The sequence below is a fragment of the Empidonax traillii genome, unplaced genomic scaffold (genome assembly GCF_003031625.1).
Source record: "Empidonax traillii isolate 1590-97213 ecotype Southwest subspecies unplaced genomic scaffold, ASM303162v1 scaffold2182:size33778, whole genome shotgun sequence".
NCBI lineage: Eukaryota > Metazoa > Chordata > Aves > Passeriformes > Tyrannidae > Empidonax > Empidonax traillii.
In genome coordinates, this window is record NW_020957375.1 from 1 (window position 1) to 22,414 (window position 22,414).

At 55.6% G+C, this 22,414-nt stretch overlaps 1 protein-coding gene across 1 annotated transcript; it reads left to right on the forward strand.

The window, feature by feature from the left end:
* Positions 1–4,456: 4,456 nt before the first annotated feature.
* On the forward strand, positions 4,457–21,026 carry CNTN2 (contactin 2). Its single transcript, XM_027909508.1, has 22 exons — positions 4,457–4,550; positions 8,371–8,515; positions 8,888–9,063; positions 9,350–9,445; positions 9,701–9,910; positions 10,489–10,588; positions 10,842–11,017; positions 11,697–11,833; positions 12,338–12,467; positions 13,357–13,507; positions 13,783–13,910; positions 14,241–14,416; positions 14,981–15,101; positions 15,453–15,611; positions 15,734–15,883; positions 16,545–16,615; positions 17,497–17,731; positions 18,447–18,562; positions 18,889–19,075; positions 19,458–19,570; positions 19,646–19,814; positions 20,185–21,026. Exons 1-22 carry the CDS (start codon positions 4,481–4,483, stop codon positions 20,292–20,294), a joined length of 3,126 nt encoding a protein of 1,041 aa, XP_027765309.1. The 5' UTR covers positions 4,457–4,480; the 3' UTR covers positions 20,295–21,026.
* The last annotated feature ends 1,388 nt before the right edge of the window (positions 21,027–22,414 follow it).

Below are 22,414 nucleotides of genomic sequence, written 5' to 3' on the forward strand. Positions count from 1 at the left end.
CCCCCCCCATTCCATGTCCCCAGGCTGAAGGCAGATCCCGGCTTTGTCTCCTCACAAAAGGGAGGGTTTGCCTGGATGGGGCTGAACCAAAAGAAAACTCCCACTGAGCCCCTGTGACAATGAGGGGCTGTGACCCATGATGTCCGTGGATGCACCAGCCAATTATTAGGGAAAAGCACTTAAAAGGCCCAGGGAAAACAGGGAGCACCAGGAGCCCGTGCCTGAATGCAGCTTTCCTGCTGGGATCACACCAGAGCACGGCTGCCCCTCACACCAGGACCAGAAGGGCTTCTTTTATCCCCCAGGTGAAGCCAAAGCTCTCCCTGCTTTTAGCAGGAGCTGCTCCCAGGTGCCAGGGCTGCCTCAGCACACACTGATCCCCCAGCATCCATCACATCCACGCAGGGAAGCCCCAGAGCAGCAGCTCTTCCCCCAGCGCTTGGCTCCAGCCTCACTGCAGGTCCTGGAGCCACCAACAGATCCCACCCCAGAGAAGCTCAGGAAAGGCTGAATTCAGAGTCTGCCTCTAAATCAATCTCCTGAGCACAGGCAGCTTTACAGGAGGACAGATCCATTACAACAAACCCATTTGTAACTCCCTGAAACACGCTGTGCTGGGGCGGACAGAGTGTTCCCAACCTCGGGGAGGGCTTGCAAGTCAAAATCCAGGGAACATCAAAAGCCTGCCCTTTCCAGCCTTTACCAGGGTCCTGAATAAAAGAGGCACTCAGCACAGGAGGAGCTGCAGCATCACCCACCCTCAGGAGCAATCCTTCCCTGGGGAAGGCTGTGGCATGAGGAGCTGCCCCACTTAAAAGTGCTCCTCTGGTCAGCGAGCACAGGAGATGGAATTCCACGGATTTATCCCGGTGATGGACAGTGCTGTGCTGGCCTTGTCACCTCCTGCCAAAGCCCATCTCCCACCAAAAGCCACTCCTTGGCCTCCCCACACCCAAAATCCTGCTGGAGTCTCCCCCTCCAGAGGATGCTGCTCCACAGCCAGAACCGGAGCTGGACTCGGACCAGGCAGTGTCTCCTCTCCTGGAGGAGGCTCAGGACTCCTCACAGCCTCTCTGCAGCTCCTTAACTCTTGTCTCCACGATAATGGATCGCTCCCAGAGCCCAGGGGCTCCAGAGGAAAGGGCTAATGCACGTGGTTTCCCCCCTGGGCCCGTGGCTGCCCTGCTCCTGGAGGTATTAATGACAGCATCCATTAGCAGGGATGGCAGATCCCCTTTCAGTACAACAGAAGGCTCTCGAGTGACTGTCAAAATACCCCAGGAAGAGGGGAAAGAACAGGTCCCTGTGGTCCTCCTCTAATTAGGGACAGAGGGCAGGTCTGAACATGAGATGCAGTGTCTGGAGAGGGTCGGGCGCTCGGGGGTCGAGGCTTTGGAGAGACCCCCGAGGCCCCAGCCCAGCCCCAGGTGTGACCTCAGAGCAGCCCCTCAGGCACAATTTGATCGTGGCTCTTGGGTGACAAGGCAGCCAGGACCAGGGACGGCGGGATCCAAGAGGATGAGTTCATCCAGTCTCTGATTGCACATAAACTCAGTGTCAGCACTCGTGGAAATTCCTCTGTTACTCTCCCACGTCTCCATTTGGTGTTCCAGGAAAGGACACCTGTGAGGGGGACTCTGGGGAGGTGGAGGGGATGAGCACAGGGAAGTGGGAAGAGAAAACGTTGTGGATGAAAGGGATGAGAACAGATGGGGAGAGCGGGGTGGGAGGAGGCAGAGCCGGAGCCAGCCCAGAACCGGGATGGGAGCCGTGCTTTGACATCACAGATAATGAATCAACGAGTAGTTCAGTAACTCAAATCAGCTTGATTTTCAGACGGTGCCAGCTTAGCTTGGCTGCAGGGAGTGAAGCCAAAGGGGGGTGCTGGGGGCTGTAGTCCCATGGAAAGGCATCACAGCTCTTTTTTCCCCTCGTCCTGCCCTCTGTTTAGGTGGAAGCACAGGGACAGGCAGGATGCAACTTGCCCAAACACAGCACATCCAGCAGCAAGTGTGAAGTGCTGATAAAACCAGGGAGGTGGCAGGAGCTGCCCAGAGGAGCCCACACTGACCTCCTCACGCTGCCTCCTCCTTATTGTATGGATTTAAATGGAAAGAGAGAGGGTTTAGATTGGATCTTAGGAAGGAATTCCCCCCTGGGAGGGTGGGGAGGTGCTGGCACAGGTTGCCCAGAGAAGCTGTGGCTGCCCCATCCCTGGATGGGATGAATCCCATCTCAAGGCCAGGAGTGCCCTGGAGTAGTGGAAGGTGTCCTTGCAGGGGTGGGATGGGATGGGATGGGATGGGATGGGATGGGATGGGATGGGATGGGATGGGATGGGATGGGATGGGATGGGATGGGCTCTAAGGTCCCTCCCGACCCAGACCCTTTGTGATTCTACAAAAAATAACCAAACTGAACTTTCCCACCCTCTTTCCTGTTTGCTTTAAAAGTGAGAGGGAAAAGGAATAAAGGAATAAAGGAAGCAGAGCTGCAACCCATCAGAACTTCCCAGGGCAGCTCCTGGGCTGCAGATGGAAGATCCAGGCCCAGCAATCGGGGCTGGAAGAGACAGAGCAAAGACTCCCTGGCTTTAATTTGCAGCTGGTGGTGCAGGAACAGCTCCACTGCTCCCTGCCTTCCACAGACCCTCAAGGAAGCAAACTGGGGAGACCTGGAAAAGTCAACTCGTTAATTAGTGCAGAGCAGGCATCGCCTGCAGACCCTCCCTGGCAGCTCTGCCTGCTCAGCACCCCCAGCTGAGGGACAGGGCAGGGAACAAAGGGGCAGTGTTTGCTGGAAGGCCGTGGGCTCAGGACACGGTTTGGGGTGTGACATCAAGCGATTTCATGTGACTGACTCTCTCCAGGGCTGCTGGAACAAATGGAGCAGATTCCCTGTGGATGTGCCCCACGCCCTTCCTGCTTCGTCCCCAAATTCCCTGCCCATAACGCAGCTCCCACCAGGAGGTTATTGGAAACAGGAGGGAAAGGAGGTGGGGATCCCTCCTCCCCCAGCCACACACCAGAATTAAGCTCCAGCCTTAGTTTGGGGCCTGGCAGATAACGAATCTCGCTGGGAGCAGAGGGGATGCAGCCCCCTGACCCAAGCAAGATAAAAATCAAGGATTTGGGAGAGCTGCTGGGAGAGGCCAACCTTCTCTCTGGGTGAGGACACAAAGAGGCCAGGCGGCTTTTGCAGCGGGCAGGGTCCCCCGGGGGGAGGGGGTTTTGGGGGGGCTCTCCTGTTTGCTCAGGTGCAGCTCGGGGGCTGCTGGTCCTGCCGGGGCTGCAAAGCTGGGGCTGCATCCCCCGGGACAGCGGCTAATCCCGGCTCCGGGGAGCTCGGGAGCAGCTCGGGCGGACAGATGGGCAGGGAGAGGAGCGGAGCAGCACCAGCTGGAGCAGGGGGGATGAGCAGCACGGGCAGCCCCGGGAGCTCTTGGCAGCATCTTCGGCGGCTCACCGGGCTGCGAGCTCGGGAGGGCAGCCCGGGCTCCTCCTCCTGCCCGGTTCGTTAACAGAGAGGGGGGAAAAACCCCCACCCCAATGTCCCCACTGGAGTTCCAGGGGAAGAGGTGCCTGTGCTGAAGTTGTTCCCCCGCCAGGAGAGCTCAGGGACCGGGGGGCAGCGCAAACGGCGCAGGGTTTGGGTGGTGGTTGTTAATTTTTGGGAGATCTCGGCAGGCAGGGGGCTGTGGAGGGGACTGGACAGCTGAGCCCCTTCAACCTCTCCAGAATGAAGGACTCGGGGCTGGCACAGCCCCCAAAATCAGGCAATGCCCGAGGAGTTTTCTATTAAAGATGCTGTTTTTTTCATAGAATCACAGAATCCCTGACTGGTTTGGGTCGAAGGGACCATAAAGATCACCCAGTGCCACCCAGTGCCATGGGCAGGGACACCTTCCCCTAGCCCAGGTTAGTCCAAGCCCTGTCCAACCTGGCCTTGGACACTCTCAGGGATGGAGAGTCCACATCCCCTCCCAACAACCTGTTCCAGGGCCTGCCCACCCTCACAGGGAAGAATTTCTTCCCAATATCTGTTATTTTCACAAAGTAACAGATCATTCTTCTCCCCCCCTCAACATCCTGCGTGCTTCTGGCTTTGAGGTTTTTAATCAGAGATGCTCAGAAGGGAGCTGTTATTTTTGGAGGTGGGGGGAAGGAGAGCAGATAACAAGGGAGGAGGAACAACAACTCCCCAGCCAGATCCATCATGCCAGGGAGAAAAAGAGCTCCTTCAAGCTCTGTTCTCCCCCCCTGGGACAGCTGGATGGATGTTTGCCCTGGGGTGACTCTGCCCTGGGCCTGTGGCCAGCAGGGTGGCACAGCTGGACGCTGAGCCCTCGGGCAGAGCCTCTGGAGTCACAGGATGATGGAATGCCCCTGGGAAGGGGCTCTGGATTGCAGCTCCTCGCAGCTCACCCCGCTCTCTGTCCCTGCCAGGGCCGCCGTCCCCGTCCCCGTAGAGGCTCCAGGCCATGACCCGGCACAGGATGGGAGGCACCGGCGGGTTTGTCCACACATCCCTGGCTGTCAGCACCTTCCTGGGTAAGAGCTGTGCTTGGGAGAGGTGGGAGGTGCCAGGGGGGACATTCCCTGGGCAGGGAGCAGTTGGAATCAGCCGGGGAGGGGGGGTTGGGTTGTGCCGCTCGGGGCTGTGTCTGTGTTATTCCCAATTTTCCTTTTGTGCTGCTCAAAGAGGACAGGAGGGGTTGACACACACCTCCCCCTTTCTACATCCAGGTTCAGGTGAAATCAGGGGGAATTTCCTCCTGCCAGTGGGAGTCGCTCGTGGCGAGGCTGCTTCACCTCCTGGTTTTTCTAGGGATGCCTTGTTGGCCACACCCTGACTGCAAAGATTCCTGTTCATCAGGGACCACTTCTGGATCTCAGGGACCACTTCTGGATCTCAGGGAGGCTCAGGCTGCTCTCTGCAGGTCCCTTTTCAGCAGGGAGACGTTTCATTTCAGCCAGCTGAGAATTAGATAATGTCTTCAAGCTAATTCATCATCCTGGGCAGAGACTGCTCGCCTGTCCTTATAAATATCTAATTACCTTTTAATGTTCTCTGGATCCCCAAGGAGGCAGAAGGAGGGGTGGCTGCCCTAGATTGGGAGGCAATTATCCTGTTTGGAAATTGGTCTGACCCAAATCTGGGCATGGAGATGGACTTGGGTTCTCCCATTAACCACCTGAGTTCAGGCTCCCAGTCCAAGCTGAGCCCCCCAAAACTGCCTTGCTGGGAGGCCTGGGGAGGGTGATTTTCTCTGACCTCTGGCTGATGATGCAATAGATCTCAGGAGCCAGCTGGGACAGAGGGAAATCCTCACTGGGAACAGGAGGGAGGGACTGGGGACACAGCGATGGCAGCGAGGGATGAGGCTCAAGGAGACGCCACGGAGCCAAAGCCTCCAGGTCTGGACCAAAATGCAAAGGTTTAAAACTTCTCAAGTGCACAGGGATGACTCTCTAAAATCTAAACACCTCCCTGGCCTTTGTTGGTTTGGTAAAAGCTCTGGAAAAATCTTGAGATCTAAGGCTGGTTAAAGGCCTGACCCTTTTGTTCCTCGCAAAGCTTCTCGTTAAAAATAACCCTCTGCTCCTCTGGGAGCTGCCCTTCAGGAACAGCCACTGGGGTTGTGGGCACATGTGTGTGTGTTCAGGCTGCCCCACGCAGCAGTTAATTGCCCAGCTCCCTCGTGTGCCGAGGCTCCAGGCTGTGGTCAGTGCTGGAGTGTCCTCGGAGCTGGAATCCAGCTTGGGAAGCGTTCTCAGCTGAGCCAGTTTATCATCCCCTGCTCTCCAGAGCTGCCTCAGGGCTCAGCACAGACAGCAAGCCTTCAGCCTCCTGCACACCTGGGCTTTCCAGGTCTGACTCTCAGCACATTCCTAAAAATACACCCCAAATAATGCCAGACATGGGCCAGTGCCCGGGGAGGCTCTGGAGTCACCTCCCCGCAGCTGCTTTCCCAAATCTGAATTCTCAGGTGTTCCACCTTCACCCGTTTCTATTTATTTTTGGTGCAGATATTGATTTTTCCCTCTTACTGAAGGTCCTTGTGGGGGGTGCAAGGGGTGTGTTTGCCATCATTTCTGCTCTCCTGGCTGGATGCAGCACAGAAGATCCCGAGCAGGTCACTTTGCTCCTGGCAGGTTGAAGGAGACCTTTATTTTTGTGTCTGTTCTCCCTGTTATCCAGCAGACAGAGCCCAAGGACAGAATGTCTTGGTAACATTAAAAATGAGAGTTCTGAGGGGACAGAAGTGGCCCAGACAGTCAGTCTCAGGGATTCTGAGATTTACCACCCTGATTTACTCTCAGTTCTCGGTTCTTACCCTTGTCCCCATCTTGTAACTGTTTAATTACGGCTTTGATCTGAATTAAACAAACCCTTGTTTGTTTAATGAGTGAGATCCAGGCATTTCACCCCCAGCACCAACCAGACACCTTGGAACTGTAGATAAAAACTGACCTGAACTCCTGGCATTGATTTTGGATGGGAAAATCAATTCCTCCCAGTTGCAGTCCACAACCTTGGCAGGGAAAAAAGGGACAGCAGAGGAGAGCAAATGACACAGAGTCTGGGTGAGAGCCGAGGGGAGGATGAGCCTCATTTGGCTCGACTGGAAAAGAGCATCCCACGAGAAAGGGCATGGATAACAATATATTGGTAACAGTATATATTTTATTTGTTAAATAAATAGAAATTATTTAGCGTGTGCTCCCCGTTAATCTCAAAATGTAAAGCTGTTAAACCTCAGCCCAGCCACTACCATCTGTGCGAGCACAATTAACACACCTGTCAGAACACAATTAATAATTTCTTATTAATTCCCTGTTAACTCGTGGTTGTTTTCCCTGCTGGTCAGCAGAGTTGTTTCCAGCTGGGACTTGCTCAGCACAGACACTGCTGACCCAGCTGGGAGGAGACTTCCAGCTTCCACCAGCTCTTCCTTTAGGAATACAAGCATTCCAGGAGGAAATGGCACTGGTTTGGAGGGGACACAGCCCTCAAAAATGCTGCTTTTCTTTCATTCCAAAGAGCCAGCCAAGGGCTCAGGCCCCCTCCCCGTGTGTCACTAGGCACCAGCAGGCTCCTGCAGCAGCACATCCCGAGCTCTGGGATAATTGCCTGGTGCTGGGACAGCTGCTCCAAAGCCACGGAGCCAATTAGCAGAGCCCCCTCTCCCATCCCACCCTGCTCCCTGCACGGAGCCTGAGCCAGACCCCGGGAGCCACAGGTAAAGAAAGGGCTGCTCCCCCTGCTCCCAGACAGCTGAGCTGGCCCTTCCCTGCTGCAAGTTACTCCTGCATAAAACATCAAACTCACTGGAGCCGCTTAATTTGAGGAGTGCCCATGCTGGGGAGCGGAGGGAAGGAGAACAGATTGTGGGTTTGAGACAGTTATTAATTCAATTAGGAAGCATGGAAGGATCCTGGAGCTGCAGGAGCATCTTGGAGCTTATCAGTGAACAGGGGACTGTGCTGGTGGCTCCTTCCCTGATAAGGGACAGGCATTTCCAGTGCCAGGGAGAAGACAGACCTGATGGCAATTATCCCACCAGCTGCTCCTGCAATAAAGAGATTTCCAGGCAGCTTCTGCTTTGGTCTTGTTTACAGTGTCATTTCCAGACCAGGTTTTGGACAGGGCTTGGAGCAACCTGGGCTAGTGGAAGGTGTCCCTGCCTGTGGCAGGAGGGTGGAACTGGATGGGTTTTAAGGTCCCTCCCAGCCCCAGCTATCCTGGGATTCTGGTTTCCATACAGCCTGTGTGGAAGGGGCCCTGCTAGGATTTGTTATTTATCTGAGTCCCTTGGGGAGGACAGATGGCACTTCCCAATGACAAAGGGTCACCAAAGGGTGGTGGTTCCAGAGGGGGGCTCAGACACAGCCTGGGAGAAGCCAGGAGGGTCCTTCTGTTCCTCCTGTGCCTCAGCCTGAGCCGCACCCACAACAGCAAGATGGGAGTCAACCCTGTGTCTGAACGCCACAAAAGCAGCTTAAGGCTCATCCCAGTCACAGAATAGAATGGTCTGCACTGGTGTGAGCACCAGCAACCCACTGGTGTGAGTGGTCAGGAGCTGGTGATGCTGCAGGTGCAGGGGCTGAGGGGACCGTCAGAGCCAAGATCCCGGTTCTCCTCCCTGCTCCCTCATCCTGGAGAGGACAAGGAGGAACCAACCAGCCTGTGCAGACACAGGAGGGACCAGCACAGGGAGGGCATCCAGGGCCTCCCAGCCCAGTGCTGTGTGTGTGGTGATTTTCCAAGGGGTGTGTGTCCGTGTCCTCCAGCCATGCGTCTCCCTGGCAGGGTGGGATGGGAGGGAAAGACCAAGAGCAGCCGAGCGGGTTTTCCCTCTCTTTGCAGTCTGGTGCCAAGCCCAGAGTGGCACGAGGAGCTACGGGCCGGTGTTCGAGGAGCAGCCTTCCCACACCCTCTTCCCTGAAGGCTCAGCAGAGGAGAAGGTCACTCTGACCTGCCGAGCCCGAGCCAACCCTCCTGCGACCTACAGGTGAGCTCAGCTGCTCCCTCTGCTGCGGCACGGGGACAAAACCGGCTGGGATTTAATGTACAGACAATTACTGGCATGGGAAGGAGCCTCCTCGTCCACACGTGGTGGAGCTGGGGGGGCTCAGCCTGGAGAAAAGGAGGCTCAGGGGGGACCTTCTGGCTCTGCAATCCCTGACAGGAGGGGGGAGCCGGGGAGGGATCCTGGAGGGATTTTCCAGCCTCAGTTACTCTGTGCTGTGCCGTCTCTCCCAGGGCACAGCCAGGATATAAGTCCAACCCCAATCCCAGCAGAGCTGGAACACCAACCAGCACATCCCCAGGGTGTGGCCACGAGGATTTGCCCCCTCACTCTGCCCCCTCTCGCCCTTGGCAGGTGGAAGATGAACGGCACAGACATAGAGGTGGAGCCAGACTCCCGTTACAGGCTGGTTGCAGGGGACCTGGTGATCAGCAACCCCGTGAAAGCCAAGGATGCTGGATCCTACCAGTGCCTGGCATCCAACTCCAGAGGCACCGTGGTCAGCAGGGAGGCCTCCCTCCGCTTTGGCTGTAAGTTTGTCTCCCCAGGGTAAAGGAAATAATGCAACTGGGGGCCAACTGAGCCCCCCTGCTCACGTGCAGAAATGTGGGGGAGCTGCTCTCCTGTCCCCCAACACCATCCCATGGAGAAGCCCCCCCGGCACTTCCACGGGGGTGCCGTAGAAACTTGCTGTGCCGTGGACAAAACCAGTGATTCTTTGGGATCTCCCTCTGTACCACCACTGAGAAGACCCAGAGGTAAAGCACAGTGACCCCTCCAGCTTTCCCCTGGCCGGGTTTCACTTTGCCCCTTCAGTTCTGCAGGAATTCTCGGCCGAGGAGCGGGACCCCGTGAAGATCACCGAGGGCTGGGGGGTGATGTTTGCCTGCAGCCCTCCCCCCCACTACCCAGGTAAGGCTCTGCACCTCCACATCTCCCCAGGCAGGGGACACACAACGCAGCAAGGGATTCCTGGGCGTGGGAATCCCAACCTGCCTCTCCTGGGGGATTTCAGGGAAGGAGATCTGAGGTTTATTCAGACCATAAAGCAGCAAAGCAGAGGCAGGACCTGGCGTGTCCGAATCCGAGGACTGGGCTGGGTTCATCCCTCTTGGGAGGGCCCAGACAAGCTGTGCAGGTCATTCCTTCCCCCCCCTCTCCCCCCAGGTTTATCCTACCGGTGGCTCCTGAACGAGTTCCCCAATTTCATCCCGGCCGACGGGAGACGTTTCGTCTCCCAGACCACGGGGAACCTCTACATCGCCAAGACAGAGGCCTCTGACCTGGGCAACTACTCCTGCTTCGCCACCAGCCACATCGACTTCATCACCAAGAGCGTCTTCAGCAAGTTCTCCCGGCTCAGCCTCGCGGCAGAGGGTCAGTGCTGCTGGACCAGGGCTCTTGGATCAGCAGGATAACGCCAGTTTTTGAGGGAAGAAATGCAAAATTAAGCCACCCCACTGCACACCAGCAGTGTCCAAATCGCCCACCAGGCTCTCAGGGGAGCTTAGGAGCTTGTAAAAATATGGGTGGGCTGGAAATGGGGGGGAGGCAGCCCTCCCTGTGCAGACAGAGAACCCCCCCCCCCCCCATGGCTGAGGTTTTTATCTTTAAAAAATGCTTCTGGGGCAGGGAAAGGGAGTTTAACAGGCAGGAAGGCCTGGATGGATGGGGTTGCAGCAATCTTTGCTAGTGGGAGATTCCCTACCCATGGCAGGTGGAACTGGATGAGCTTTAAGGTCCCTTCCAACTCAAACCATCACAGGATTCTGTGGCTCTAGGAAATCAAGGAGAAATAGCCCTGAGATGCTGTAAAGAGATTTTTAGAGACTGTTGTAAAAAGCAAATGAAACCTCTGCCCCCCTTTACCCAGACACACAAAGGTTTTTTGGTGAGTCAGGTCCCTCTGCCCTTTGAGACCTCCAGGACTCCTCAACGTGTTTTCCCCCTGACAGATGCCCGGCAGTTCGCCCCCAGCATCAAGGCCAGGTTCCCTGCAGACACCTACGCCCTGGCAGGGCAGGTGGTGACTCTGGAGTGCTTTGCCTTTGGAAAGTGAGTGCAGTGTCCGTGTCACTCGGGATGGATGGGGAGGGAATGGCAGAACCTGCAGCCTCACACCCCCTCTCTTCACAACAGCTCTGCTGAAGGCCAGAGAGGGGGGGAAGAGTGGGAAAAGGGAAGTATCTGCAGCCATCTGTCCTGCTGGCCAGGGCCCAGCTGGGAGGGAGGGTGCCCAGGGGACACGGGGATGGGGTTGCTCTGGGCTGTGGTGTCGCCCGGATTCACCAGGCTGGCTTTTCCTCAGCCCCGTTCCCAGGATAAAGTGGAGGAAGCTGGATGGCTCCCAGTCCTCCAAGTGGATCGGCAGCGAGCCCCTCCTGCAGATCCAGGACGTCGGCTTTGAGGATGAGGGCACCTATGAGTGCGAGGCCGAGAACATCAAAGGGAGGGACACCCACCAGGGCCGCATCATCATCCAAGGTGAGCCCTGAACCAGGGGTTCCCTGTTTCATCCCAGGGAACTCGTGGAAACACGTGGCTTTCATTTAAAAACGTGCCTCTGCAGAGCACAGCACCAACTGAGGCTCTGGGAGCAAAGTCACCACCTGGAATCCTGCCTCTTATCCTGAGGTTCAGAGAGGCCTTAGGCTGAAGGAAGGCAGGGTTAGATGGGGAAAAGGGAAGGAATTGTTTCCTGGGAGGGTGGGGAGGCCCTGGCACAGGTTGCCCAGACAAGCTGTGGCTGCCCCTGGATCCCTGGAAGTGTCCAAGGCCAGGTTGGACGGGGCTTGGAGCAACCTGGGCTGGTGGAAGGTGTCCCTGCCCATGGCAGGGGTGGCACTGGGTGATCTTTAAGGTCCCTTCCAACCCAAACTAGTCTGGGATTCCATGACTCCATAATTCAGGGATGGCTGCATTAACTCTTAAGAGGAGAAACCATCAAGTTCTTGCTGGATATGGGTTCATCCAGTGCAGCCAGCCCAGGGCAGCAGCCGGAGCCCTTCAGGACTCGGCTCTGCAGGACTCGGCTCTGCCTCCCTGCACAGGAGGCCGAGGCTGCGAACCCGCCGTGCCAACCAACGTGCCACGGGCATCCCGCTGGCTGCCTGGCAGCACTGCCCCCTGAGCTGAGCCCCTGGCCCTGCCCCCTCTCTTGCAGCCCAGCCTGAGTGGCTGAAGGTGATGACGGACACCGAGGCCGACATCGGCTCCGACCTGCGCTGGAGCTGCGCGGCCGCCGGCAAACCCCGGCCCACGGTCAGGTGGCTCCGGGATGGGCAGCCCCTGACCTCCCAGGTACCCCTGGCAGCCCCCCAGCATCCCCCCCCAACACCCCCCCAGCTCCCAGCACTGACCCTTCTCCTCCAGCCCCAGCCCCTCCTCCTGCCTCGCTGCGAACGCATCTCCAGCCCGTTTCTCACCCCGCATCCCTGTTCCATGTGTCCCCATGAGGCTGCAAAGCAATGCCACGATGCCAAGTTCCCCTCTCCTGGCACTGCCATCCCAGCCATTGCTTCATGCAACTACAGGGACTCACAGCCAGTTATCAGGGCAGACAAATAGCTGTCTTGGGGTGACCTGCACGTTGCTGCTCGGGCGCTCGGCGGTCTCGGCAAACAGAGCACGGCGACGTGAGGGGAGAGACTGGACAGCCATGAAAACACACCCTGGGTTTTCTCCCATGGAAAACCAGGCTGGCTCCCAAGAGTCTGCAATGAAACTCAACCCTGACCACCCGAGGATTGAGTTCCATTTTTTCTGTTTTTCTCATCTAATGGGTTCATCCTCTTGTTTGCACAGAACCGCATCGAAGTGAGCGGTGGAGAGCTGAGATTTTCCAAGCTAGTCCTGGAGGACTCTGGCATGTATCAGTGTGTGGCTGAGAACAAGCATGGCACAGTTTATGCAAGCGCTGAATTAACAGTGCAAGGTAATTCCTCCCTTCCCAGAGCTCTGGGTTTCAACGGGACACTGAAGCATTTCAGACTCGTCCTGGTGCTCGCGATCCCAGAGTCAGGATGGGAGCAGACCAAAACTGCTTCACTCGCCCATTGAGACGTGGTTGCTGGTTCAGCAAGATACTCTACAACCCTTTAAAATCTAAATCCTGTGTAAATTCAGTAACTCTGAAAAGAGAACAAGGACATCTGTTTAGCCACAGAAAGTGTGCACCCAGCAGCAGCACTAAAAATTCTCTTCCACCACAAGCTCCTCTTTTTTGGAGGGAAAAAGGTCAAAAAAAAAAAGGAGTTCAGCATCCATTCAGCCTGCCTTGACGGGTGGTGACTGGAGCTGAACTGATGCCAAACCTGTTCCACATTAGTCTAAAAGTTTATCTCCTCATGATCAGGAGATTCCAGAGGTAAATTAAAGGCCCTGAGCTCAGCATTAAGACACTGAGGGCAACAGGCAAATCCCAATTCTCTCTGCAGTCCAGGGAGGAGTTCGAGGCGAGCTGGATGTCTGCACTGGGGACTTTGGGCAGGATATTGAAGAGAATATCCTCGACACTTTCCAAAGCAGCTGTTCTTGTGCCTCTCCAAGACCTTGCACTTGTTAGGGCCATTCCCATCGCTGCGTGTGACAGGTGTGGCACATGGCACCTGCCTCAGGTGTGTCACCCAACACCTGCCCTGGCAGGTGTTAGAACCCACCCAGCAGCCGAGGAACCACCCCTTCATCCTGCTCTCCAGAAACTGCCTCGCTTCTCTTACCAAGTCATCCAACAACAAATCAGTACCCAGCCACACGGCACTTCAGATGCCCCCAGAACAGGGGGTTCTGACCGTTCCCTAATCCTGTTTTTCCCCCCCCTGTAGCCTTAGCTCCGGATTTTAGACTAAACCCGGTGAAGCGGCTGATCCCGGCAGCCCGGAGCGGGAAGGTCATCATCCCCTGCCAGCCACGGGCAGCACCCAAAGCCACTGTGCTCTGGACCAAGGGGACTGAACTTCTGGTCAACAGCAGCAGGTAGCAGCACAGACTCAGCTTCTACCTAGAAACTGTAGCTAAAATCACTTCTTTTTTCTTGCCAGAAGACTGGACTCGATGAGCCAAATGTGCTGCTCCGTCCCTGAGCTTTGTTGTTCCTCTAATTTCTTCTTTAGAAAACTACTACATAATATTTTCCTGTCTGTCTTTATCCCTGGTTTCTCTAAAAGCAGCAAGTGATGGAAATTACCAAGGGGTGGAGAGTGAGCAGCCGTTTTTAACTTTGTTCTCGTGTGGTTCCTCTCCCTCTCCAGGGTGACTATTACTGCAGATGGCACCTTGATCCTCCAGAACATCAGCAAATCTGATGAGGGAAAATACACCTGCTTTGCTGAGAATTTCATGGGCAAAGCCAACAGCACAGGAATCCTCTCTGTTCGAGGTAGAGCTGTTTGCCTTGATTTGGGGTCAATCGAGCAAGAGATGTCTAAGAGTGACTGATGGGGATATTTCTCCTCTCCTTATACCCCCAAAACCAATGCAGTACTCAGGGAATCAAAGTCATTTCAGCCTGTGGAGCAGCAAAACCTTCTGCTGACCCACCACATCCCCCACCAACCCTGAGACGAGCACTTCCACTCCCTAACAACTGCCATCCCTCCTCTTCCTCCTGTGAAATCCAGAGGGAGGACGAGCCGGAAGGGGTCTGTTGGTTGGGATACTGGAACGTGGGCACGCACAGCTGACAGCCCTCCCTGCTCTTTCCCTGCAGATGCCACCAAAATCACACTGGCACCATCCAGTGCTGACATCAACGTGGGGGAGAACCTGACCCTGCAGTGCCACGCGTCCCACGACCCCACCATGGACCTCACCTTCACCTGGGCCCTGGACGATTTCCCCATCGACTTCGACAAGTCCGAGGGGCACTACCGGCGAGCCAGCATGGTGAGGGGAGGGGACACTCCTGTACCACCAAAAGGGGCAGGGAATTACTGTCAGCCTCGTTGTTTGTGTGTCTGGGGGGAAGCTGAGTCTGGCTGGGCATCAGCGCCCACCAAAGCCACTCCATCAGAGATGCTGTGAACTCCCCATCTCTGCGAGTGCCCAAGGCCAGGTTGGATGGAGCGACCTGGGATAGTGGGAGGTGACCCTGCCCATGGCAGGGGGTGGGGACGGGATGATCTTTAAGGTCCCTTCCAACTCAAACCATTCCAGGATTCTGTGATCACTCCCTTCCTCAGCTGGACGAGGGAGAGGGGAAGGCTCGTGGGTCGAGAGAAGGGCAGGCAGAGATCACTGAGATCACCCAGAGATCACTCAGAGATCACTCAGAGATCACCCAGAGATCACCATCACGAGCAGAACAGACTCAGCACAGGCCCCTCTCCATCCCACATGAGGGAATTTCCCAGCAGCTCCTCACAGATCCCACCTCCAAACCATGAATGCTGGCCCGTGATGGGGTTCAAACGCCCTCCCTCCCCACTGTGTGCTCTCTGTCCCCTGCAGAAGGAAGCCATCGGGGACCTGAGCATCTTCAACGCGCAGCTGAAGCACTCGGGGCGTTACACGTGCACAGCCCAGACCGTGGTGGACAGCGCCTCGGAGTCAGCCACGCTCACTGTCAGAGGTAAACACTCTGGCACGAGGTTCCCTGCTCCTTACAGGCCCTAAGTAACAGCATAACCCTTGCAAGGGATCAGTTTGCCCTTCCTCTGCAGCCACCCCACTGTCTGATATCTGAACTCCGTGACGCAGTTTATTGGGCAGGGTGGTTTTCAGTCAGAGGTTGGGCTTGATGGCCTTGGAGGTCTTTTCCAACCTTAATGGTTCTGTGAGGTTTGAAAGGAGCTTTTTCTGGAGGGTAAAACCGGAGGTGAGGCCTCCCATCCTCCAGAATGTCAGTCCATGACCTGCACAACACAAAGAGCAATGAACCTCCAAATCTTTTGTCTGATTAATGAGTCCATTTGTCTCCCAGGGCCCCCAGGCCCCCCCGGGGGGGTGGTGGTGAGAGACATCAGTGACACCAGCGTCCAGCTGAGCTGGAGCCGTGGCTTTGACAACCACAGCCCCATTGCCAGGTACCTCATCGAGGCCAGGACCCTCCTCTCCAGCAAGTGGAAGCAGATGAGGACCAGTAAGTGTCTCGATGGCAGCACCGGGGACACAACCCCTGAGGGCCACCAGGCGCTGGTGAGTCCTTGCTCTGTGCTGCCACTCGCTCTATTTGCCCTCCTCTGGTGTTATTGGATTATATAGATCCTGTAAACATCGAAGGCAATGCAGAGACAGCCCAGGTGGTGAACCTCATCCCTTGGATGGATTACGAGTTTCGGGTCTTGGCCAGTAACATCCTGGGAGTGGGGGAGCCGAGTTTACCCTCCAGCAAAATCCGCACCAAGGAAGCAGGTAGGTGTGGGGACACCCGTGGGAACCCTCCCTGCCTGCTGGAGGGGGAAGGCTGGCTTGGTCCCAAAGGATTAATCGTTCCCCTGAGTGCTCCTGCAGGTGAGGCCATCCCAGGATTTTCTGCCTCCCTGCCCATTTCTGTGTCAAACACGAAGCAGTGGCAGAGCTGGCAGTGACTTCCCCGGAATTAGAGCCAATATATGAAAGCATTATAACCCCTGCCTTCAAACCCTGAGCCTTCTGGGCAGCAAGGCGAGGAAGGGGAAAGGATTATTACATCACAGAGCACAGCTCTGCGAAAACAAGGCGGATTTCCCAGCAAACAGCTGGGAATGTTCACTCTGGGAATGTTCCGGCTGCCTGAACGGGCCAGCACAAGGGCTGGAAGAGCAGCAGCAGGACTGCTCTCAGTGTGCCACATGCAAACTAATTCCTTTCCCATAAAAACTCCCTCATCCCTGCCCCTGAGCTTCACCCCCGTCCCCTCGGAGAGGAGCTGCCCCCGGGTGGGCTGGCGGGGCACGAGCCAGTGTTGCAGACCTGATTTCCACGGGTGAAAAAAGGAGAGACCAGCCCTCCCAACGGGAGCTGTACTCGTCCCCATCACTGCCACCCCCTTAACCCACCCTGTGCTGTCTGCTTTTGTTCGGGGACCTGACAGCACCTACTGTGGCACCATCTGGGCTCGGCGGCGGTGGAGGGGCTCCCAACGAGCTCATCATCAACTGGACGGTGAGTGCTGGCTGGGGGCCCAGGGGAGGAGCCCCTGCCATTCCCTGTGGGAAATCACTGCTCCAGTTAGGGTTCTGTTGAGCCAAACTCCGTGCCTGGCCAAAAATCTCGCCGCTTTTGCTGAAGTGACAGAAATTCCCCACATTTTTAATCGGTGGCAGCAAGGGGCTGGGTTTGGTTTTGCAGGCTCTTGTTGGTTTGACCTTTAAGCCACCGAAGCTTTGAGTTCCTCTGGAATGGCTCTGATAGGCTTTAGTAGACAAGGCTTGAGGCAGTTGAAGATTGGGCATCTGGGATGTCAAACTCGTGGCCATTCAGAGACGTGGTGGAGCAATCAGAAGATCCAGAGGGGATTAACAGAGACATCAAAGCCTGGGAGTCGGAGACTCTCAGTCTGAGGATAAGGGGAGTAAAGAATACAGAGCAAATCAGCCAGTGAAGGACAGAACACTAAATAATGAGGGGAATTGTGTAACTTAGAGCCGATGAACGCTGATTTCTTTATTTGATAGAACAGAATGGAAGGGAACAGAATAGGATAGAATGGAGTGGAATAAAATGGAATAGAATAAGAATTAGAATAGAATAAGAATTAGAATAGAATTAGAATTAGAATTAGAATAGAATAGAATAGAATAGAATAGAATAGAATAGAATAGAATAGAATAGAATAGAATAGAATAGAACTAGGAATAGAATAGAACTAGGAATAGAATAGAACTAGGAATAGAATAGAATTGTGTGAAAATTCTTGAAAGGGGCACAGGCAGCTGGAAGAATTTACTCCCTCTCTCTAGCCAGGTCCACTAACCCTTCAAAGGTGGGGCTGGGGGGGGTTCATTCACTTTTAGTGAGTCTGAAGACACTCTCTCCCCTCACAGCCGACTCTGAGGGACTACCAGAACGGGGATGGGTTTGGGTACATCGTGTCCTTCCGGAGGAAGGGCTCCCAGGACTGGCTGACGGCGCGGGTGCCTCACGCCGAGTCGCTGCACTACGTGTACCGCAACGAGAGCATCGCCCCCTACACCCCCTTTGAGGTGAAGATCAAGGCCTACAACAGGAAGGGAGAGGGGCCTGAGAGCCTCACTGCCATCGTGTACTCGGCTGAGGAAGGTAAAGGGGCTGCACAAGCTTGGGGAGAGTCAGCCTGGGGGACCTCAGAGCCTCTCCCGCTGCCTAAAGGGGCTCCAGGAGAGCTGGGGAGGGGCAAGGGATGGAGGGACAGCCTGAAGCTGAAGGAGGACAGGTTTAGATTAGATATTAAGGAGAAATTGTTTACTATAAGGGTGGGGAGGCCCTGGCACAGGTTGCCCAGAGAAGCTGTGGCTGCCCCTGGATCCCTGGAAGTGTCCAAGGCCAGGTTGGACGGGGCTTGGAGCAACCTGGGCTGGTGGAAAGTGGAACGAGATGAACCTCAGTGTCCCTTCCAACCCAAACCATTCTGCACCTGCAGAGACTCAGAATTCACCCTGTTCTGTCCTCAGCCAGGTCCCTGCTGGGTCTGGGAGCTCAGTGACAGGAGAGGTTCCTTTGACTCCCAGAATACTGTGACGTTCATCTGCTCCCTCAAACACCCAGAGATGTTCCCTGAGCCCGGCCACGACTGCCCCAGAGCCTCAGAGCAGACACAGATCCCCAGCACACACAGCTGTGGCCCTGCTTGTCCTCCTAAGTCCCTGAATCCCTTCCCCTCGCTCTGCTCTGTCCCACACCACCAGCTGTCTGCCTGCAGGGGGATGGGGCTGCAGGACAGCCCTTTGTCTGGTGCCCAAGTGATGCTGCCCAGAGCCAGCAAAAGGATTTTATTCCCTTCCATTGTCTTTTTCAGAACCCAAAGTGGCTCCTTACAGAGTTGTGGCCAAGTCCGTCCTGTCCTCGGAAATGGATGTGTCCTGGGAACCCGTGGAGCAGGGGGATGTGACTGGAGTGCTTTTGGGCTACGAGGTACAGGCCTGGAATGGGAGACACTGAGATGGGAGAGCCCAGCCCAGAAAACTCCCCTGGGTTAAGTGAGGTGGAAGGAAACAGCATTTTGTTGCCAAGGGGGGAGGAGAATGAAGAGCCAGGTGGCTCTGATGGGGCTGGGACTCACTGGAGAGACCAAGAGAGAAACATCCCATTTGTCCTGTTTGCCTTTCCACCTTGATCCCAGGCACACACCGAGCACAGCACACAATAAATAATACCAGAGAGTCTCCAGCCCTGGCTGGGGCTGTGGCTCTGCAGGTGCCTCTGTCCTCACTAAACCCACCGAATCCTTTTCTGCCCAGATCCGGTACTGGAAGGACGGGGACAAGGAGGAGGCAGCTGACAGGGTGAGGACAGCAGGGCTGGTCACATCTGCCCACGTGACAGGGCTGAACCCCAACACCAACTACCACGTGTCGGTCCGAGCCTACAACCGGGCTGGGACCGGCCCCCCCAGCGCCTCCACCAACGTCACCACCACCCGACCACGTGAGTGAGCCCTGATCCCCTCCCCAGGCTGCACATCCTCCTCCCCAGGATCCCCAAAAAGCTGATTCACCCTTTATCCTGCTGCTCTGAGGCCGTTTTATGCCATCCCTAAAACGGTTCCCTGAATTGTCTGAGCTCGGTCTTGTGGTCTGTGTATCCCTCACCTGGAATCTGTGTATCCCTCACCTGAGGTCTCTGTATCCCTCACCTGAAATCTGTGCATCCCTCACCTGAGCTCTGAGCTCAGTGTCACGTTTGGTGGCCTTTAAACCAGCCTCAGCCCTGGTGAACATCAGCCCCCGGTCACAGAAGCCTCAGGAGGTGGTTGTAAACCAGCACAGCCCGAAATCGCTGAGCCCCTGTCTCGTTTTGCATCCCTCAGCACCAAAAAGGCCGCCTGGCAACATCTCCTGGACTTTTTCCGGGTCCACAGTCACCATCAAGTGGGACCCGGTGGTGGCGAGGGCGGATGAGTCGGCAGTGACGGGGTACAAGGTACGGGCTGGGCTTCCCTCTTCGGGGCGGGTGACCCCGAGGAGAACACAAACTCAGGGTTCCCTCTCCCACCAGATGCTTTACAGGCAGGATTCCCACTCTGCCCCCACCCTGTACCTGGCCAGCAAGAGCCGGATCGACATCCCCGTGCCCGAGGATTTCACTCACGCCTTCGTGCAGATCCGCGTGACGGGGCCGGGGGGCGACGGAACCCCGGCAGAAGTTCACATCCTCCGAAACAGTGGTAGGTTCATCCCTCTGCCCGCACCCATCCCAGGCACAAACAGCCCTTCAGGTGCTTCCCAGGAGCTCGGAGACAGGAGGAGTCACCTGCAGCTCACCCGCCTGGCCTTCCCACCTCTGTGCCGTGACAAAGGATGGCCCAGTCACACCTCCTCCCCCACCCGGCCACAGCACGGTGTAACCAGCAATGCCAGGGTGTTTTTCAATCCCACTCTCCCTTCCAGGGACACAGGAGAATATCCTACCCCAGTATTTTAGTATTATAGAGATTCTGGAATTGGGCTTTTCTGGAAATGGCCCCACAACCAGCCCTCCCCTCGGGGCACCCACCCTTCGTGCAGCTGCTCCTTCCCTCTCCCTCTCTTTTTCAGGGACGAGTATGATGGTGGAAGACTCGGTGGCCAGGCCAGCGCCCCACGCCGTGGTGATCACCACCCACTCCCTGCTGATGGTGGCCCTGATCAGCTCCCTGGAGCTCTGACCGAGGCCAGACACGGGACTCGGGACACGATTTACCCCCACCCCGACCCGGGTGGGGAAACCACGACACTTGGCTGCTGCAACCCCCACTTTGTACCAGAGCAGCACCACAGCCAGAGGATTTGGCAGAGGAGGAGGAGGAAGAGGAAAGAAACAGCTTTTTGGGTTTTTTTTTGCTTTGGAGGAACGTGAGGTTTTCGTACGAGACGCGGCTCTTTAACCGATTAAACTTTTTTTTAAAGAAAGGAGTAAAATGAAGAATTCCCCGGGAATTCTGCAGCCAACTGCCCCTCCCCACCCCCATCCCCACGGTACCCAGTAGGTTTTCTGCCTTATGAAGCCATGTATGAAATAACCAGACTGCTAAATTGGACTTTTTTTTTTTTTTTTAACTCTGTACTGTGAATTTTTTGGGGAGGGAGGGGAGGGATAGGGAGGACGGGGACTGAGAGTTCAGTGAGCCACACCAGCCCCATCCACCTCTGAGGAGTTGTGGGACAGGATTTACTCTCCCTTCCCCGTAACATGAGCCAGATTCTGCAGCAACCAGCCCAAGGAGCTAAAGCCACGGGAGGATTGATCTCTGCCCCAGCCTGGGGTTTGTCTCAGCTGTTCTGAGGTTCAACTTCAGCTTTCCCCACATCCCACGTGCTTTTTTGGGGTGGTTTCATTAACCCTGTTTGCTTCTTTCCTCCCTGTCTGGGGAGAAGGGAAAAGGAGATGCTTTTCTAGGGGAAAAAAAAAAAAAAAAAAAGTAGTTCTGCCTAAAAAATGGAGGTGTCAATAAATCCCAGTTCAATAGAGGGCCTTGAAGGAGGAAGGAAAAAAAAATATTACATAATTGAAACAAGAAGTGGAGACTTGAGGAAGCCACCACTGGGACAAGGAGGAAGAGTCTGGACTCAGATTCATCTCCCTGCACACAGAGTTCATCCAGCCAGGCTCAGCCTGGGGCTGCAGGACTGAGATCCAGCCCAAGAGGCGGGTCTGGTGTTCAGGCTCAGCTGCTGCTGCACATCCCAAAGCACAGGGATGCTGAGGGGGCACCTCTAGCTGGGAACAGATGGGATGCCCCACTCACTGAACTGGCTGGGAATGGGGTGATCCTGCTGAAATCTCTGCAATCCCACTAAACCAGACCACCAAAGTTAACGAGGATTGATTCATGTTGCTTGCTGGGTTGATCCCCAGGGTGCTTTTGGGGGCCTTTCCCTCCCTCCTGCCCCAAGGACAACACTCCCAGCCCCCAGAATTACCTGGCGAAGGGCTGCAGCCAAGGCCCTGACACAGTTTCCACACTAAATGCCAATTGCTTGCCCTTTTTAACCATTTCCAACTGCTGTGTCCCAAATCCTGGGGAGCATTTGAGAGGCTGCCCAGGGCAGTGGGGGAGTCCCAATCCCTGGAATTGTCCAAAAGACAGGTGGATGTGGCACTCAGAAATGTAGTTAAGTGCTGATCTTTGATGATCTTCAAGGTCCTTTCCAACCTTAACAATTCCATGATTCCATAAACCCCTGGTCTCCTACTGTATATATATCCAGAGTATCCCATCACAACCATTCCCCAGCCCTGGAAACAAAGAGGGAGATGCCCAGGTGGGTTCCCAGGGTGGGATGAGAGAGGGAAAAGGGAAAAGGAAAAAGGGGAAAGGAAAAAGGGGGAAGGAAAAAGGAAAAAGGGAAAAGGAAAAAGGGAAAAGGAAAAAGGGAAAAGGAAAAAGGGAGAAGGAAAAAGGGAAAAGGAAAAAGGGAAAAGGAAAAAGGGAAAAGGAAAAAGGGAAAAGGAAAAAGGGAAAAGGAGGGAGCTGCAGAGATTCCACCCATCACTCATGTCCTGAGCTCAGGGATTTCTGCTGCCAAGGGCTCTGTCAGGGCAGGGGCAGCATCATTCCAGATCCCAGCAGGGAGCAGCCAGGATTGGGATGAATCCCTGCCCACAGGGGCACTGCTGCCTTCCCAGGAACCATCATTAAACGTGCTGCACGTGGCATCAACCAAAGAGACAAATGGATCCAGGCTGGCAAACAGGCAGGAGCTGCTGGAAACCCCCTGTGTGTGGGGAGAACACACCAAGGGCTGCCCTGCCAGGGGAGCTCGGGATAGAACCTGGAAAGGGGGA